The sequence below is a fragment of the Sander lucioperca genome, chromosome 19, assembly GCF_008315115.2.
Source record: "Sander lucioperca isolate FBNREF2018 chromosome 19, SLUC_FBN_1.2, whole genome shotgun sequence".
NCBI lineage: Eukaryota > Metazoa > Chordata > Actinopteri > Perciformes > Percidae > Sander > Sander lucioperca.
The window spans coordinates 19414008-19434499 of NC_050191.1; the positions used below are offsets into that span (position 1 = coordinate 19414008).

The 20492-nt window shown below is 40.8% G+C and overlaps 2 protein-coding genes across 8 annotated transcripts; one reads left to right on the forward strand and one right to left on the reverse strand.

Annotated features, from left to right (window-relative positions):
• The first annotated feature begins 345 nt into the window (after positions 1-345).
• Positions 346-4333, forward strand: si:ch211-57i17.5 (usherin). Of its 2 annotated transcripts, XM_035995225.1 has the most exons (6): positions 346-635; positions 1406-1584; positions 1711-1815; positions 2472-2543; positions 2679-2873; positions 3129-4333. In XM_035995225.1, the coding sequence occupies exons 2-6, from the start codon at positions 1528-1530 to the stop codon at positions 3216-3218; spliced, it is 519 nt and encodes a 172-aa protein (XP_035851118.1). In that variant the 5' UTR covers positions 346-635; positions 1406-1527; the 3' UTR covers positions 3219-4333. The 2 variants fall into 2 exon arrangements, with proteins under 2 accessions (XP_035851118.1, XP_035851117.1); XM_035995224.1 differs by lacking the exon at positions 346-635 and having other exon boundaries at positions 1330-1584.
• On the reverse strand, positions 4160-18708 carry si:ch211-57i17.1 (uncharacterized protein LOC565010 homolog). Of its 6 annotated transcripts, XM_035995221.1 has the most exons (12): positions 18308-18708; positions 14926-15034; positions 14761-14781; positions 14535-14651; positions 13132-13273; positions 11691-11818; positions 11062-11211; positions 10701-10781; positions 9726-9801; positions 8373-8438; positions 7898-7925; positions 4160-7444 (listed from the first exon to the last, which is right to left on the reverse strand). In XM_035995221.1, the coding sequence occupies exons 1-11, from the start codon at positions 18613-18615 to the stop codon at positions 7915-7917; spliced, it is 1209 nt and encodes a 402-aa protein (XP_035851114.1). In that variant the 5' UTR covers positions 18616-18708; the 3' UTR covers positions 4160-7444; positions 7898-7914. The 6 variants fall into 6 exon arrangements, with proteins under 6 accessions (XP_035851114.1, XP_035851116.1, XP_035851113.1 ...); XM_035995223.1 differs by lacking the exon at positions 10701-10781 and having other exon boundaries at positions 18308-18707; XM_035995220.1 differs by lacking the exon at positions 7898-7925 and having other exon boundaries at positions 18308-18707.
• Between the last annotated feature and the right edge of the window lie 1784 nt (positions 18709-20492).

A 20492-nucleotide genomic window follows, 5' to 3' on the forward strand; every position in this document is an offset into this window, starting at 1 on the left:
TATGTGTTTCATCCTTTGTATTTTTTATGCTGCAACATGCTGTCCTTTAATGTCATATTTCATGTCATCTCACTAAAGACTGTAACAAATGCCAGACCAGTTCATATATTAATGTACAACATCACTCTATTGACTCTGGGAATGTGTTATGTAATGTTATATTTTAAAAAAAAGAAGATATATCATATGTTCTTATGAGAAAGACATACAAACAGATCACCTGAGGATCCGAAGGGTCATATGGCTGCTACCATGCCTCTTCAGCTAAACTGAAACTTGACACCTGGCTGTTACCATGGCACTGCTGGAGAAAAACGTTGATAGGAGTTTTAGAGCGTCAGAGAACCACGCATGCAGTTTGTGTGAGGCTCTCTTTAGCCCTGATACTATGTTTCTACCTTGTGCTCTCTAGGAAACTTTAGCCTCAGGGCAGGGAACAAGACATGGGGACATTTGTCTCCTCATCGGTGTGCTGCTGAGGAGTCAGGAAGTAAAAGTATCAGGTGTAAAATATTGATGGGGCGACAGGTTTTATCCTAACAACCCGGCAGGTCTTTGCCCTTCTGATCGATGTATCACACAGCGAGGGGCTGCCAGCACCCCCGCCAAAGGCCGAACCACGGACCTCAGTACTGGTGAGTCTCTGGATGGACATTTTTTTCCATCAGCCCATCCAGGGTCTAAACTCAGGCTTTATTTTTCTCTTACCGTCAGTTTAAAAGCAAGAATTTGTACTGTATTTTGAACACAAGACAGCTTTTCCAGGAACATGCTGGAAAAGAAAGACATAATAGCATTCTTATTCTCAATTTAGCAGCATCATGTTGCCTTTAGGGCCTACCAATAAACTGTATAAAGTACCAATAAATAACTTGACATATTTAGAAGTACAGAAGTCTAAATTAATTGATTAAAAGTGGCTTATTAATGAGTGTGGTGCTATCTGCAAACTAGAAACTAGGCCACGAGAACAAGTATGTCTCCAGTTACAGTGTTATCTCTTCTACAGCACATGTGTGATCATCTTTCTATCTCACAGTGTTGACTTGTGATGTATTCCTAAACGTAAACCCAACAGAAGGAAAAAGGAGGTTTGGACAGAAAACGGAGCAACCAAGGAGACATTTAGATGAGCAGGGTATATGTTATATGACTCAGATATAAGCCATTTTTTTAAAATTATATGACAATATACATATTTCTACATATTTTGTCTGACAAAACTTCAGTTAATGATCATTCTCCTGAGGACCCAGGAAAAGGATGTTGCTTATATCATTTTAAAACAACACAAAACAATGTCTTATTGGCTAATTGGATGATGTAAGGATTTATTCTGGGTGTTAGACATGTAATGAGTAATGACTATCAAAACTCAAATTGAAAATGTCGTTTTTCCCTCCAGATTCACCGAGCCTCACTCCTCCAGCAGGAGGAGGAGGAGGAGGAGGAGGAGGTGGAGGTCAGTGGGCAGAGGGAGGTCAGGGAGACCAGCCGCTCGTCCGGGAGCTGTGGTTCATTGTAGTGATGGCAGCCATTGCCCTGCTGCTGCTGGCCATCCTGCTAGCTGTCATGCTCACTAAGGTAAGAGACAGTTATTTATATACTATATAACATTTATATTACGGTATGTCAAGGGTGACAGCCAGGAAAGGAATGAGCCCAGCAGCACAGGCCAGTATCTATTTTCCTTCCATGACCCTGCACCAGGCCCTGAACAAACCCCCCTTCACCAGAGAGAGACCCCCGCTGGTGGCCCTGCCCATGAAGAAGAGGAGCCCCATGGCTGTTTATCCAGCCAGCAACTCTGTTTTGGTGAGGGGACATTCATTTACTAATTACACAGCGAAATACCACATTCTCATGACATACTATACCATGACTTGTTTTGTCATGTACATTTTATTTAACTTTGAGCTGGATTTTCTTGCCATCCATTGACTTTTTCTTCATTTTCTTTTTATTAATACTGCTATATATATATATATAGTCTTATTACTTGTTTTATTTTTTTTATGACTTTGTTATGACTTTTTTATGACATACTATACTATGACTTTTTTATGTCATGTGCATTTTTTAGCATTAAGCTGGATTTTTGTCCCATCCATTGACTTTTTCTTCATGTTTTTTTTTTTTTTTATTAATTCTGCTAAATTTGTACTGTGTTATATACAGTGTACCATTAAGCAGATTTCTAATCTCTAGGAATACCCCAATAAAAAAAAAAATCAATACGAAAATTCTTGGGACACAATAGGAAATGTTGAGCATAGAAAAAAAAAACACTTGCTAGCACAATAATTACATTTTGTATAGAGAAATTATTATCAAGCAAGGAACAATTTAATTTGAGCAAACAAAACTGTCGAAATGGTCATGATGTCAAAGTAACAGTGAGACAGAATTGACTTATAGAGTGTAAATTATTGTACACCCCTCTTGCTAAAGTCTGGCCTTCTCCTTTTCAGTTTGACACTGTGCATGACACAACAGGAATCTCCAACAGTGTAACACTCAAGGGCTTCACCATGAAGATAGAGGTAAAACACACACACACACACACACACACACACACACACACACACACACACACACACACACACACACACATACACACAGAAACATGTAGCTGCACATTTGCATACCATAAATATATCTCCCTCCACTCCCACCAGGAAGTGTTTGAAGCTAAATGTGAGCCCAGTGATGAGGTATGTGAGCCCATTGATGAGGTCCCACCACAGGGTGAGCTGGGGATCCTGAGTGTGAACGCCCTGAGGCGCAGCGTCAGCCAGATGATGGACGGGAAGTCCCTCGCGGGAGATGACGAAGCGTGGGACCCAAACATTTCAGGCCATGACAGCGGGATGGTGAGAGACCAGAGTCACATTACAGAGATGAACTGTGTGATGTTATAATACTGCTGGTCTTGCACACATTTTCACATTTTTTTGCACCAAAATACCAATATCAGGACAAACATAGGGAAACAATTGGACATTAATACTCTAGAACATTCACACAGATGTAGAGAGACATATTTAAACAAGCCAAAAAAACACTTGAAAGTGGCTTGAAATCAGGCCGAGTCCAGTTTATGCAAGCTCTGCCTTTTTCCCTTACAGTTTATGGACGATGAGGAATTTGTCGACACCGTCAAAGGTTTTAGCACAGTGAGGAAGGAGCACACCATGTTCACTGACACCAACCTGTGACCTGAGGATGACCTTTGAACCTGACGACACCGGCCCTGGATGTAGAACATTTTGACAAGCGAGGCCACTTGCTCACATAAAATCCACTTTCGTTGGTCTGAAGCTCTGGCCAGTTAACCTGTCACTGTGGCTGGTTAAGAGTTCTAAAGAGGTCAGACACAGCCGAGGTGAAGTTCCTTCCCTCTTACAATGAAAACATGACTCATGACAGGATCACTGCAGTACCCGTAGCAACCAGGAGGAGAAAGGAAGTGAGGATGTGACATTCAAATGTAAGGAGGAAGTCTGAAATGATACCACTGAATATAGACTCAGAGCACACAAGACAAACCAAGGATACTGTATGGTGATGCAGCAGAAAGTTATCTACGTATTTTAGTTTTTTTCCTCTTCTCTCTGGTAAATTTGTAAGAGGCATACATACTTTTATTTTTATTTTATAGACACATTTATTTTCAATCAGCTCTCCATGCCTGGGAACTTTTGTCATCTTGACATATCTTTGGATGCTTTTTGGTAATGGAATTGCTAAACCTGCTGTGAACTTGCACTGTCTGGTGAGTCCAACGAAACTTGAATCGATCCGGTGGATGCAGCTTGCAAGTGCCATTAACTTATCGAGCAGTAACTGAGAGGACCATGCACAAAACAGACTCTTTCCTCCTGTCTTTTTCTTTTTCTTTTCCTCACCTTCAATACACCGTGTATTCTAAGATATTTTGCCAGAAGCTAAATGATGAGGTTAACACATTACAGTGACTGAATTACAGTCTGGTTGGATGGTGATATCGAACTGGGCAACTTTTACACAAAAACCTGATTGATTTCAATACTGATATGTACCATTTGATATGAAAATAGTAAAAACAAAATAGGGGACTTGGACTGGTGCATAGTTTCCATTAAATACAGCAAATGACTTACACAACTAGCTTCAAGTTTTTACATATTAATTTATTTGAAATGAGTTGCAATGCAATGTGGGCACAAACACTTGCACCATTACAGTCAATAATATGGTTACAAAACTGAACATTTACATAATAAATTAATATACTGCAGTACCACATGAGACAGTAAACATAAAACCCCAAACTGAGGAATTATATTGCATTCAACAAAAAGGAGTTGGTTTAATGTACAAAATAGTTCAGGCATTTACAAAGGCAGCCTCTTTTTCTGTTGCTTGTTTTGTTGTACATATATAAATATAAATCTCTAAATTGTCGTTACACTGATATGTCGCTAATAAGAGACCAGACAAGGGGTTCTGGCCTGAGACGGGATCCAGATCCTCCAGTGACTGCCACGCTGACCGCCATTTCATTATAAAACTAAAAAGATGATTTAAGCTTTTGTAAGATTAGGATCAATTGAGGGATGTTTTTCCTCTAAGTGACTCGTGTGTTTCACTGCCACACAACATCTGATGTTTAACTTTGCCCTTTTTTATTTTTTCTTCTCAACAGTATAAATGTAATGCTTATTTGCTTTGAGTTTTTCTGCATTCCATTGCGACATGCACTTGTCCCTTTTAGTGTGATATTCATATGTCTGTAAACAACAAATTAATCATTATTAGAAATGTGTTTGCAGCAGTAAAGTGCATGTAGCACATGCTAGGTTGTGAATGTTTGCAAAGCTGGCAACAGTAGAAACAACAGTTACATATAAATAGTCAATATAGAGCTATAAGCTTTTGTCTCCTTTAAAAAGAATAAAATAGACCCCTCAAATTTAAGCAACCCTTTGTGCAATCTTCCCCAACATCCATTAACTTTATCACACCCCTTCGTCATCTTCCTATGCCCTTTTCTTCTGTGAAACATGCCTAAAAAGTTTAACCAGTAAAAGTAGATTGCTTTTTCAAGAGAGTTTCACCTTCTCCTCCATATTAACGCATTTTCTAAGAAATCAAAGCCGCTAGATGTTACAACTGCATCTACGCTATTGTCACAAGACTGCTACACCAAGCAGGATGCTACTTTGCTGTTTAATTGCTAACTACACTACTAATCAGAGTCTAGGACTTTAAGCATTAAATTGTGTTTCAACAAATCACGACATAAATCAACATCTGTAATGCTACCCTGGTTTAGTCAAGAGGCTACCGTGATTGCCTCCACTGGCTCGTCCAGGTATTTAAAGAAATTTGTGAAAAGATAAAAGTGCAGCAACGTCTAGCTAATACAAATGTTGCCAGAAACATACAAAGACTCAGGAATGTCAGTACCTTTCAGAATAAGATTTTAAACTACTAACACTGATGATCGTACCTGAGAGCTAGACTAGACCTGATCTGACAGTGTGTGGTGCACCTGTAGTAGCTGGTGATCTGAACCTTTAGTGTACCAACAGACCTGCAGTGCTAGACTGCTGGTATGGGCTTTTAAAGGGGTGCTCCAGTGATTTAGTATTGCACTACCATGATGTGTGGAGACTTGCAAGAGACAAAAAAAAAAAAAAGAGCGATCAAAATTGATTAGGCAGAGGCTGAGATATTCTAAGTTTTAGTCTCTAGTATGGGGCAAGCTCCAAAAACACTGGATCCTACAATTCCCATAATGCAACTCGATAGTGTATTTTTCATTTGACCCACATCTTTTCAAAACTCCATGCACTGAGTTTGTAACAAAGGCTTTCAGTTATAAATTTGTAGTCTCAAGCCCAAGCCGAGATGACCCTTATGACATCATCAGGGTCAACTTCTCAACTTTGACAAAAGTCCTCCAGAGCTGCAGACGGCATTATACGACCGTGTTACCGGCTGAGCAGTAATCTGTATGGCGTGTAAACTAAATGTAATGTGTAAAATCAGCGGAGTACCCCTTTAAGGTGGTTTAAGTTCTCATGCTCACGATGATTAATAAGGTTAATAGATGGATGCATGACAACAATTCCTCATGCGGACGTGTTTTGGCACCACTAGCTAAAGCTTATATGCCTCATCTAACACTAATCTAGTGAGACGTACTCTTAAGTATCAACCACATATTCCACTACTACATGACCAGATCACTGACAGACTAAAGTGCTACCACAACATTTCCACAACAGTTTAAGGGTTAACAGACAGAGAAAACCCCACAACTTATAACAGAAGCTTAACTACACAATTTACAAACCTATCATAATCTTATTGACATTATTTATCCTAATGATACGACCAGTTGGGTCATTTTCTACTAATGCAAATATGTTATACGAGGTATTTTCAGACTCATGTAATGACGACTCCTGGGGAAGTGATAAAGTTGTTGGGGGTGGTCACTATTTGAGGGCTCAGAGGTCAATGGACAGCATTTACAAAATGATGTTGCAGTGTGGTCACAAAAGGTGGCTACTGGCAAGTCCCTAATCTCACTAAAAACAATTCCTTCTCTGAAAATATGCTTTATATGTTTGTTCATCCAGCTATTACCTTCTTAAGTCATGTGAACTTTTTTTTCTTCCCTTTTTCAAAAAGTAAAAAGTTCCAAAAACTGTGCAATTTCTCTTATTCGTATACAAAATATTTCATTTTAACATTCAACTAACAGCCAAAATTGAGCATAAACCCAAAACCAACATGCAAAGATGGGTAAACCTACGATTTTAAAGTTAAAGGGTTTGCTCTTCAATCTTTAGCAAGCAGAGTTTTCAACCCCCGAGACATTATGGGCAATCAATCAGCAAATGCCACTAAAGCGAAGGTTTTCATACAGGAAACACAGGATTTATGCTCAATACCACGACCAGCCTGGCCTGGATTCCCCCAGGATTTGTTTTTCCCCGTCAGGCATGAGCTACACTGACAGGCCTGCTGATGAAGCCCATGGAATTAAAATATACACCTGCCCCTTCTCAATTCAAGAGCCACTGGCTAATCAGGAAGTGAGGTGTAATACTGATTACTGGCATCCATAGACAAGTCATCATGCAGTCAGGACTTACCGGGTTGTATCACTCAGGCATTAAAAAGTTAAAACATTACATATGAAAAGAACTATACAGACCAAGGAGTTATATCTAGAGTTAAAACTTTAAGAACAACAACAGTGGCAGAGTAAAAAAGAAATGCCACAAGGAAAGAAAGTCTATGGTTTGAAGAAGAAAAAAAAAAGGAGAAAGGAAGATTTTGAATCCATTATCTGGGTTCTTCCAGATTACCAGAACCCTCTTCTGATGGTCCAATGAATGGTTCTGGAAACAGGAGGCTTTCCTTTGGCTTTACGTGGGACAAAGCACTGTGAAGAGAACAGAGAACAGCTTATGATCAATGGTGTCTTGATGCCCACTGTGGCTGATGAAGGAGAGCTGGGAATTATGGAAGAGCAACTACTACGGGGGAAAAAATTTGGGGTGAGAAAGAGAAGAAACTGGTGAGACGAACAGCTGCTACTACAAGCAAAGTAAGTAAAGGGGAATTATGTGCATAATCATGTGTTTCAGGGTAGGGGTAGTGCAGCCACAAGCACTGCACAGCATGATAGGCACTACAGCGAAGAGCGAGTGAGGGAAGACTGCTGCTTTAAAGGGAAGGAAAGTGAAACTACGTACTGAGAGAGAGAGAGAGAGAGAGAGAGAGAGAGAGAGAGAGAGAGAGAGAGAGAGAGAGAGAGAAAAATGGCATTTGACAGGGCTCTGAATAGAAGGCTGCAGGTGAAGAGTCTGTATTAATGTATCAGTGGCTCACAAACCTCAGTTTCCACTGCTCTCATACCAGAGCTACCCAGAGGACATTGCAGCAGACGAAAGACAAGGAAGGTACAGGTCAACAATGAAGGGTGGCAAGAAAAGCTTTTTTCCCCTCCCTCTAAGTAATGTGTGTAATCTGTGTTGAGTGTTACTTTTCTCTGTGGCATCCTGTTTGATATTTTCTACCGTCAGCTTCCCTGAAAATAAAGAATTCTGTGCCTCTTTCAAACACCAGGGGGCAAGATGTCTAAATGTCAGCTGGAACCGACACAAACTAAAGTCACCTGGCTGTGACACAGATCTCTGCATATAAGTCCCTTTTAGGAAAGTTTTCAAGACTTTGAGGGTTTTTTTTTTTGTTTTTTTTTACATTACTGCTATGAACCAACTTGACATGACTGAAGTTGCTCACCGCTCACTGATATCAAACATTATGGAGAAGCAGTTAAAAATGATCGACGACGGCTGTGTGTTTACCTTTGAGAATGTAGTCTGTTAGCAGGGCAGGAACCTTCTCACTGTCATCCCTCATGGCGTGGAGGACTATCGAGGAGAAAGCACATTGCATTTTGAAAACATAAACATGCATTGAGGCAAAACAAAGAATAAAAAAACCAAAAACAACAACTTGAAAACAAACAATCTGCAGAGACTACATCTAATTGTGTCATTATGGTCCAGTTAGTGTGTGTGTGTGTGTGTGTGTGTGTGTGTGTGTGTGTGTGTGTGTGTGTGTGTGTCTGTCTCAGAGGTTGCATTAGACTTTCTCGTTGTCCCTTATTTTAACGGACAGGGTTGTAAAGATTCCAGAATAATATATTATTAGCCATTCATTTCATTTTTGAAATAGTCAATATACAGAACAAGCTGATAGATTATGCATGTATAAGGGCATGGACAGAAAAGATGAACAGAGACGCCGACCGTGCGGTCACTCTTCATGTCAACACCACACAAAGCAGCACATAGGATTTATTTTCTGCAGCCTCCGCGGAAGTCACTAAAACCACTGCAGCCATTGTGACGTGACCATTTTGGGGTATTTGAAAGAAAAAGGACACTCGTCTGCTGTGATATCAGCAACATTTGTTGATCTCTGGTCGAGCCTCCACTGCAGAGTGGGCGCAGTTACAGTTTACAGATTGCCTCATTAAAGTTATCAGGTTCAGTTATCAGGTTCCCTATTAGCGTTGGGAGTCAGCTGGAAAAAAAACTCTGACACCGGAAAGGTTTGTCAGGGTGACTCTTGGCGCATGCTCTGCTGCGACAGCACTCACCGCACTCGCTTGACACGCCTCATCTTTGTAAGCGTGCTATAACATACAGCGTTGTGACAAAGAATTTCCCCTTGGGGACAATGAAGTCTAAAAAAAAAGTCTAAATCCAAAATATTTGCCAAATAGGTGCTTTAGGTTTTGGCCAACTCCTCTGCCATCGTCTAGTCGGTAAGCTCTCCTGACTCCTGCTACTCTGTGCTGCTGCTGCCATACAGAGCAGACACTTTCAGTTTAACTTGCCGTTGTGTGAATCACTCAGAGTTATGGTAGATCGCCCTCAGTGTTTCATCGGTCAAAATGGCGGACAGCCTACAGAATTTTCCATCATCAGTACTTTTTGCACATTGTCTGTTGTTTGCCTGTTGTTTGTTTGGTGGTTTTTTTTTTATTGTGGAAAAACTGCTGCTGTAACAAGTGAATTTCCCCATTGTGGGATGAATAAAGTATTATCTAATCTAATCATTGTTAAAGAAATTCAGTCAATGGCGGAAAATATTGGGTTAACGTGACCTGTGGTGTGTGTGTGATTCTGTGAGGGTGCCGATACACTTACTCTTTGTGAGGATCTGGAGGTCTTCTACCACCGGGGAGCCAGCTTTCTTCTCATAAGGGATTACTGTGGTTAGGTACTGAAAAAGAGAGGATCGTGTAAGACACAGTGAATGAATGCTGTTACACATACAGGTGGACAATATTTCCTTTGTACAGTCTTCTATTTTAATCTTAAACATGCTGTAAAAAGAGTATACATACATAAAATCTGATGTCATGAAGGTCAACATGTGAACATATGATAAGCAACAGGCTTGTATGGGACTGGTAGTTGGTTTTAACATTTCAGAGACCTAATAGAGTAAATTACGCAAGCTAAAGAAAGCAATGATTACGCAACTAGGGCTGCAACTAACGATTATTTTCATAGTCGATTAATCTGTTGATTTTTTTCTCGATTATTCGATTAGTTGTTTGGTCTATAAAATGTCAGAAAATTGTGAAAAATGTGGATCAGTGTTTCCCAAAAACCCAAGATGACATTCTCGAATGTCTTGTTTTGTCCACAACTCAAAAGATATTCAGTTTACTGTCACAGATGACAGAAGAAACTAGAAAATATTCACATTTAAGAAGCTGGAATAAAAGAATTTTTACTTTTGTCTTCAAAAATTACTCAAACCACTAATCGACTGATCGATTATCAAAATAGTTGGCGATTAATTTAAGAGTTGACAACTAATCGATTAATCTTTGCAGCTCTATACGCAACCGTGTATTCTTGGCTTAAAACAAAGGAATACGTAAAAAGACAAGTGACAGACAGAAATTAAGTTATTTAAAAAAAAGGATAAAGAGATTAAAATCAACCACAAAGAGAAATCTGATGAAAAAAATGACTGAACATATGACACCAAACGCCAGCAGTAGCTGTAGAGAAGAAAACATGCCAGTGGTAAAAAAGGAAAAAAAAGAAAAGCACAGAGGAATATCAGCAAAGAATAAACATGTGAGTCGAAAGGAAGAGCAGGGGCACCTGTTTGTCCCCTCCTGTGTTGCCAAAAGTTTGACGGAGGCCATTCTGAATGACATTGGAGAGTCCCTCCAGAGTGAGGAGCTAAAAGGAGCGAGAGAAAGGAGGAAAAAAAGGAGAGTGAAGAGAGATAGGGAGGCTTCTATAGTAAGGGAAAGAAGGAAAAAAAGGTTTGGCACAAACTCTTTGTGCTAAAGTGAAAGCAGCTCTCCCACGCAAACTGTCAGGCCATGCATCTACTTTGAAGAAGTGTGTGGCTGTGCATACGTGTCTCTATTTCACTGATCGGCACTATAATCATGGATTCAAGGCATATGTTTTCATCTTTGTCTATGCCTCCCACGCCGTGCCACCGTTGACTCACCGTGCCTGGTATGTGCGTGCTGGCGGTCCTCTGGCCGTTGGGCCCGGTTGTAGTCGTACTTCGGATTTTCTTCTTCTTCCGCAGCAGCTCGCGGTGCTCCTTCTGTCGGTTCTGCACGTCGATCAACAGCGAGATGAAGCTGTTCTTCACCTATTTTAAGACAAAATTATTCATGCTAGTTTTTAGGATCGACCTGCATTTGAACTTTTTGATTTTTCTTCTTTATACATGTAATGCTCTTAGAGAAATCTATTTTTACCTACCGGTAAAATTACACAGTGACTGTCATGACATTGAAAGGCAAATGACATTGTGAAACAGCTGCCAGCGATTCACTGACCCTCTCACCAGCCTACAGAACGCTGTGAGCACTGCGGTCTGTTCCCACGACACAACAGATGTTTGATGCTTCACATCAAAACTAACACTTAAAATAGTCTTTACAACCAAGCATTACTGTGGAATTGTCTGGCCGATTGTGACTTTAAAGTCGGCCGGGTGCTGTTAACTATTTGGTCATTTTTGGACTGGTTTTCAGCTTTTCAGAAACTCAGCAGACACAGATGCGGTTCATGTTGTCGCCTCGTTGTGGTAATGTTAAGAAGTTAAGAAGATAAAAATCAATGCACCTCCTTTTCATAGTCGAGTTCGTCTCGCAGGGCCAGAGCCTGGATCAGCTCTTCGCTGTAGCGGCGGATGGCCGTCTCCACTTCCTCCAGAGTCTCGGTTAGTTCAGACACAGACAGCTGACGCAGCCCTGAGGATGGTGTGTAGACGGATTAGGAAGAAGTAGTAGATTTAAGTTATTGTTGTGTATGGGGTTGTGTGAAAGCACTGTATGTTTGATGAGTACTCAGCATGACAGGATGGCGGTTTGAAGGTGAATTACTTTGAATGGAACACGCAAAATTAGAATGTCCAATAATAATGATCACTTTTATGTAGTGGCTTCCAATACTACCAGCAGTTAAATATCACATGCTCTAGACAAACAACCTTATCATAACTGCAATAAAGGCACTTAAAGGAACACGCCGACTTATTGGGACTTTAGCTTATTGACTGTATCCCCCAGAGTTAGACAAGTCCATACATACCCTTTTCATCTCCATGCGTGTTGTAACTCTGTCTATATTCTCAGAAAGGCAAAGTAGTGTTACTCTCTGCTCCTCACCACAGGGCTTCTCAGGTGCTGCAAGCAAATCACTCCGCCCAAGAAGCAGTGCTTCGCCTTTCTGAGAATATAGTTCCTAGTATGTGTACGGTAAGAAGATGGCTGTGTCTCATGTGACCTTGTTATTTGTACACGCTTTGACTATATAAATCACAACATGTAAATAGGAAAATGTTGGCGTTATTTTGTCACTAGCAGTAGGCTAGATTGAGCTGGTTACCTCCAGGATCTGTGCTAAGCGAGGTTAGCGGTGGGTGCCTCTGACAGAGTTACAACACGCATGGAGATGAGAAGGGTATGTATGGACTTATCTAACTCTGGGGGATACGGTGAATAAGCTAAAGTCCCAATAAGTCGGCGTGTTCCTTTAAGGCATGTGTGAAAATATCCTTTTAAAAAGACGGATCAAAGGTGGAAGTGATGAGAATTTAAGGAGAAAATAGGTTTATACATTTTACAAGTCTGGTGTCTCATCTTACACTGTAATCACTCCGAGTGTGAGCAACGAGCTCAGTGTAAATATTGTGTGTACACTTAATGACACTCATTATGCGCTGTCTAATATGTTAAAACACACAACATATTGTAGTTAATATGCTCAGTCTACACCAGCCTGGCACTAAAAAACTGTGTGTAAGCCAAATACATGCTGTTGATTATATAACATGTAGGAACAACGCAATTGCTGTCTGTTTGCATTTGTTACACATTATGTAAGAATGTTAGTGCATTTGTGTGGCTGTTTCTTCGTGTTCCAGACAGCGCGACCCATTACACTCCATAACTGTCAAGTGGCAGTAGAGTGTGAGACTGCTGTCTCACAAGAGAGAGAGCACAAACGACATTAAAAGCTTTATTCTCTGCTTGTAAATGTACAAGATCGCAGCGGTACTCACGGTCCTCGTAGCTGGTGTTGGAGCCGGAGCGTTTCAGGGCATGGAGGTCCTGAGAGAGCATGGACAGGTCCGACTGTGAGGGACTCTCATCGTCCTCTGGGTCTGGAGACTCCTGCATCATCTCCTCTATCTCCTCAATCACCTGAAAGACACCAACCACACACACACACGTACATTCACATGTGTATGGTACTGCTTTTTTTGGAAAGTGTGTTTGGAACTATGTGACAGTGTTTTCTGTGTTAGATTTATTGTCACTGAGATGAGAGGTTTGTCATTTTGCAGCTGCCCTGTCAGAGAAAATCAAGTTTGACAAGATTAAGACTGTTCCAGTATGACATGCATATCTCACCAGAGCTGATGTTTGTGTAAGATACATGACACGCATCAGGGATGGATACACTCAAACCAAACGTATGTGTCACTTCATCACACTAGTCTGTTGTGAGTAGTTACATCATTAGATGTTTAGAGATACAACAGTCTCAATTACCTTCACCGGAATGTAACCAGCAAGTGAGCAATAAGTTCATTTTTCAAGGTTGCTATTTTGGTTCTACTGAGTTGAGTCTGTTTGTAGTTTTCCCCTGTGAGAACTATTTTAGATCATGGGATTTTTAAAGGGTTAATAAAAGCTTCCCAGGAAGACATATCCCGACCAGAACCTGACATTTGTGTGTGTGTGTGTGTGCAGTGCATGAAGCCAAAAACCTGAACATGCTCTAAACATTAAGATGTGCTAAAAAACACACACAATAACTTTGAATGCACCACAAGGCTGGCGAATTTCAAGTAAACGCACCATCTGTGTTGTTTTTACGACAACGGCAGCTGCAGTCAGACTGTTACGTCCCGGTGTTGGAATCCTCTACAGGGAAATACAGTCACACTTTACACCGCTTAACGTTAGCTGTCAGCATTTTAACCATTGCGTTTAATCCAGCTACTAGCTAACGGTAACGTAGCGTCCTGTGCAGCGATGCTTCTGAAACTGTCGTTCTTATTTGGTCTCGTTACTACCGTTTACATCGGAACCATGTTTCGGTACCCAACCCTAATGAACAAACAGGATGGACTTTAGAACAATTACTTGGCTAAGCTTAGGCTAGTTAGTAAAGAAGAAAAGAAAAATAAGCAATTTTCTCTTTGTCACATCTGTTTTAGTGTGAACCGGGAATTAGCAAATTATGCAAGTATGTGGCAGATTTGAAAGGCCCCAAACACAGGAAAGGAAGTAGCTTCCAGTAAAATATGCAATTTGCAGTGCAAATGTATTTACATTTCACATTCACTTTACTTGCCACCTTCTTAAGAATCCTAAAAAGCTCCCAGCCCTGTGTTTTAATAATTTCCAAAACAACCAAGTGAATGCAACCCACGCCGCTGTGCGTGTGAAAGCGTACCTGTTCGGCTGTGAAGAGCGGCTCGTCGTTGATGCAGGAGACGATGATTGAGTGCATATCCATCTGCTCCCTGAGCTCCTCGTCATCAGACAGATCCAGAGATTGGTTATCCAACTTCTGTCCATCGGGGAAGGAGGGGAGAGATTTAAGAGGGAGAGACAGAAAGAGAGAGACAACTTGGATGAGACAACAGGTGGTTAAGCAGATTGAGGAGCAAACTGCTTACATTTGTTTCTTGGCTCTTCTTCTGCAAGGTTCAAAAACAGGACGGGATTATTGAAATGTAGCTTGTGCGTTTACTGTGTGCTTAAAATATTACACTAAAGGATTGTGATTGTTTGTTTGTGTGTGTGTGTGTGTGTGTGTGTGTGTGTGTGTGTGTCTATGGTACCTCATGCTCAGTGATGTTGAGGGTGGGCAGGTGTAGGGAGCGAGTGTGCGATGTCTTCCAGTCCACAGCCATCACGTTGCCATAATTATCTGTCAGAGCGTTCCACACTCTGGAGTAAAGCAAGAGGGGTTCATGAATTCTTTTTTTTTAGGTTTGGAGAATAACACAATAGTACGAGAGACATAATAAAGTTGTGAATAATGGACAAAATGATAAGTGAAGCGTTTTCAACCCACAGTAGATAAGACAACCCGTTTCCTTCTATTTGTACTGTGACACAGCATTACTCTGCAGTGTTTGTCCTGCTATCTGACCACCCCCTCACCACTTCAGTGTTCCTGTCGCTGCGTCTCATAGCAGCCGCCTGAAACCACTGACGAATGTAACAACTCCTTAATCCCATGGCATTTTCCCCTAGTAAACATTCTCTGGTGAGAAACATTGACGCATATGCGGTAGCTCCAACCTTAAAGCAAAGGTCTACAATGTTTTGGTAACACATATGCAATTCATTTCTGTAGGAACCATGCGTTTAGATCACTCGAGTCTTTTTGGAAGTTTGCTGATAATATCGACTGCTTTAGAAACAGTGGCATCATTACAATAACAGACTGTTGAGTGTTTGTAATGCTCTGCAGCATGCATGTTGATGCAGATGGTGGCACAGAGTCTGTTAAAAAATGTTACTGTTCAACTGTGAAATCCATTATCTTTTTTTAAACTTAGACTACTGGTTACCGGATTTGAGGGATTGCCGCAAAATATGTGAAAGCATGTAATTTAAAAAAAAAATCTGAATGATTTTAGAGTGGGTAGTTGTTAGATGAGTGTGGTTCAGGGTGATTTAATATATCCTGATGGATTAATTAAAAGCATATGTGCCATTTGATAAATCTTAACAATATAATAAACTAACCCTTCATGTTGAAAACAAAACTAAGAATTGTAGGCATTGGGCATGTTTTCAAACACTGACGGGAAATCGAGTCTGTGCAGAATATTAAATTAATCCAAGTGCATGTGCAAGTCACTGTACTTATTCCTGGTGACTGCTGCGAGCGAGGATGGATGCTGTGACCCCATGTGTCAGAGTGGCTATGCATCGTCATATCCTCTCTCTCACACACACACACACACACTCACACAGACAAGTGTTTACATAACAGGCATGTTTCCCCCTGAATGCTCGTGCACAGCTTGGGGAGTGGGGGGCTGAGGAATTGTTCTAAATAGGGCAACGGCTGGCAGGATGCATTTTTTGTGCCTCAAGCAATGACACTGTGTTGGGCACGTGGGTGCATGCCAAAATGCACGATTAGCTTCACTGAGAACATTTACATTCTAAAACGAGGCCAGTCTAGATTTCAAGGGACCAATCTTCCTGTTTCTACTTCGACACTGCCAATTTCTTTAAATTTACTTGCTTGAATATATTTATGTGGATGCTGCTTCATTTCGCACACATATAATCCACATGCACGAGTTGGCTTTAACACAAACGCATTTTTATTTCTCCATTCACACCCACACATACACCCATTTCCTCCTTGCTGTCCCTGTTGTTCGTCTCAGCCATGGTCTTCCTGGAGAACTAGTTAAGCGCCTGGGCACGTCCTGCAAAAGTGCAGTCATCCAGAAAAGACTCTCACTGAGCTTGGCGCTGCTCTTTGGGCTTAACCAGGCTGACGTCCAATTATTCTATTCCCTCCTTCCTCTGTTTCTTCACCTACAACAACTATAGACGCTTCTCTCCCTGTCTCACCAACCCTCCTGCATCCCCCTAAACATTTAGAGCACCATTAACTGCGAGACTTTTACTGTTCTTGTAACTGTCAAAAGCTCTCAACTACTGTATTTATGAATGTTAGTGTACATGTGCGTGGCCAAGTTTCAGTAACAAAATGTCCAGTTAAAAACCCACGGTCCTCATTCTCATGTCCAAGTAACCAGCTCTGAGTCCAAGATGACGTCTACGAGTGTCTTGTTTTGTCTCATCAACAGTCAAAACCCCAAAGATATTCAGTTAAAAATTATATATGAGACAAGAAAAGCTATATAAAACAGAGAAAAACAGCAATTTGAGATGCTGAATTTTAGGAGCTTGGCATTTTTGATAAATAACTGAATCAATTAATGCCTATTAATTTTCTGCCTATTGACTAATCAATTTATCGACTAAATGTTGTTGCTCTGTAGCTGATTAAAAAAAAGATAATTCATTGCAACTCTAAACCAATGCTTTTTAAGCGTGTGTGACATTTTAGGGGGATTCTGCCATCATAATGCTGTCAAAAATTATAGACTCGGCACTACTCTTCTTCATCCCAGTAAAGGTTACGTAAACAAAGCTCTCAGTACATGATGGTAGTCTTCGGTGATGGAGTCCCAGGTCCAATATTCAAGTAAAGCAACACTTTTGAATGGATATGACTAACTTGGTAGAGAAGGGGAAGCTAAGGCTTACATCCATTATGTGATTAGATCTAACAATGTCACCATGTTGCAATGTCACATGCAGAAGAAAGCAGAAGGCAAGAGGAGGGTGATTTATGCAGCCCACACAACCATGCAGTTACAGTGACGTCCATGATTTGTGTGGGATTAATGTGACAAACTGCTGGGAAGTAATAGCAGCATGTTGGCATGTGAATGTGTAGCTGTGACATTTGAGTGTTTCTAACAACTGCTGCAAACCTCCGACTGAGATAGCAAGGACTGCTAAGGTGGTAAGAACAGATGCTCACAGTGTAACCTTTCAGAAAGTAACGATTACATGTATGAAACACGACATGTTGCGTTTGTTTGCTGTAAGAGCGAACAGCAGGGCTCCTAAAAGCCAAGTCAAACACGTTTTGTCTCGTCTCGCATATCAAAAGGAGCAGCAGCAAGTGTGCAGGGAGCAACAGCCAATTACTTAGCTAACGTTACTCTCAATATAGCTACACTTTATGGATCAGTGATTTAATAGCTAACATCAACCAATTTAGCATGAAATGAAGTACTGTTAACGTGGCATGACCCCTCCCCTCTCCTTTGCGCACACACACACAAACAAACTCTTGATTCATCCCTTCAAGGACCAAACAGTCAAAATATGTTGACACTTGTATTTGTCATAACATTGCAACATATTGTTGCTTCTACAGTTGTGAAAGTCAATTAACGTTACGTTAGCCACATAATGAAACACATGTTGTTGTAATACGACAGAAAGTGTTTGCTTCGCAAACATGCACTAGCTACTTAGCTAAACTTTGGACGGCACTGATTGCTGCTCACTGGGTCACATCAACGTTTGGTTAGCCTGGTGAGGCTAACGTGGCTAGCTAGCTAAGAGATTAAAAGTTAGCGTAAATAAAACACGCATGAAATTCACACTCACTCGTCGTCTTTCAAGTAACTATCCTCTGTGATAGGTTTAATGGGGGCTATGTTTTCTGTCGTGCTGTTGTAGTTTCGGAAACACACTGTCAGCTTCTCGTCGAAGTCGTGGACGAGGTCCTCCATCGATTTGAAGCTGCAGATCTCCCCGGAGAAACTGTTGTCCAGGTCTGAGAAATCGTCTAGGCCCGACGAAGGATCGCTCACGTTTGAGTTCAGCTGGTCCAATTGGTCGGCCGACGCCGAGGACGGCTTGAACTCGTTAAAATCCTGCCAGTCCTCGTCGAAGTGGGCTAACGGCGCCGCCATGACTGCCGTAGGAGCTCTGTTGACAGCCAGTTAGACCCCTCGATGGTGCTCTGTTCTCGGCTTCTAGACACTGGACTAGACTGGGAGGCGGAGAAAGAGAGAGAGAGAGAGAGAGAGAGAGGGGCGGCCCAGTGTGACGTCAGTTCGGACGCCCCTCCCTTTCAGATGGAGCAAAACAAACCCACATCAGCTGGGTTTCCATCTATGGTTTCTATAATGGATCTGATTGCTATGCTGTTTATATAAGCCTTAACACTTTCAGTCAGAACAGATCTGCACTCTAATAGGCTATATTTATAAATCCAGTTTAGAAAAGCAGCCCATACATCTTGCATCACTTCTGCAGTAAAGGCAAACTCATTGCTTTGCTATCTCTCAGGAGTGTCTCTCTCTCGAGGCTCTTCAATTCAAAACAACCTAGAGTCTGATAAAAAAAGACCTTTACATGTTTTTCTCCATGCAGATGGACTACTGTAAACTGCAGCAGGATTTGAAGTGGGATCACCTGGTTTTGGGGTGCAAAGTAACTAGATTTACTCAAGTAGCCTACTTTATTTGAGTACTTCCATCTTATGCAGCCTTATCTACTCCACTTCATCTCACAGGTAAATATTGTAGGGGGATTTTTTTACTAATGGTCTGACAGCTTTATGGAATTTTCTGCTAAACTGAAGTGTTCCTTTATAGAGTGAAAAAATGACTCCTACTTACAAGATAAATAACAATTTGATCGTAAATCACTGACAGAGACCATTTTTCTGCAGAATGAGTATTTTTACTTTTGATACTGATAATACTCACACACGTTTACATAAGTCAGGTTTTAAATACAGGACTTGAGTTTGCTGCTTTAACTTCAAAAACAATCTACATATATATTTTGTTCAGCTTGTTTTCCTTTGTTTTCTTCTTCGTTGCTTCATTTTCCTGTCTTTATGAATACTTTCTGCCAAAGAAGGCCTACCTTTCAAAATAAAACTTTTAATACATGTAAGGCAGAATCTGTTTGTTTTTTTACTCAGGCTGGGATATGAACTGACAGATTTTGCAGCTTTTATATGGGTGTATTTATTTTTTTTTTGTCCCTGGTAGAAAGTGTTATTCAAAAAATTAAGCCATCTGTATAATTTAAAAGATGACACACAAAATTAACCATTTAAAATGACAGTTTGAAATGAAATGTTTGGGCAGAAACACTTGTGGCCAGTACCAATTTATTATAAACCAAGGAAGTTTGATTTTAGACCTCATGTTTTAGTTTTTATCAGCCAAAATAGAAAGTGCTTCATACAGGCCACAGGTGGTGCTATCCACATAGAAAATGGACCACTTGTTCCCTGGATCATGGCCTAACTTTGCACTAAATGTCAGTGAAGTCTGTTTAGAGATACAGTAACCAACAGACAAACAAACAGGACCAAATACAAAACCTCCTTGCTGGCTCGTACTGTGCTGTATGTCGAACAATGCTTATTATTATCTTACTACAGTGTGTACAGTTCATGGGGAGCAGCTTTATGTGTCTTTTTGATTTTATTTGCATCTGTTAAAAAACATGTCACTGTGCCACTTTGTGACAGCTGCTACATCAGACATCCAGACCAAAATCTATTTGTAACATAACAGAAGACTTGACAGCAACGTTACAATGAGCCATCAGGTTTACATATATGAAAAATAATTAAAAAGTTCTTCAACTAAAATAATTCATCAAGTTAGGTATGCATCCGCTGTCACAGGGGTCCATGATCAGCTCCAGGTTTTATTCTACTCCCCATATAGGATTCTGTCCCCGCCATGTTTTGTTCTGCTGCTGTGGACTTTGTTTTTACTTAGACACCACCAGGTGGCGCACTGAGTCTGATATTGCAGATTAA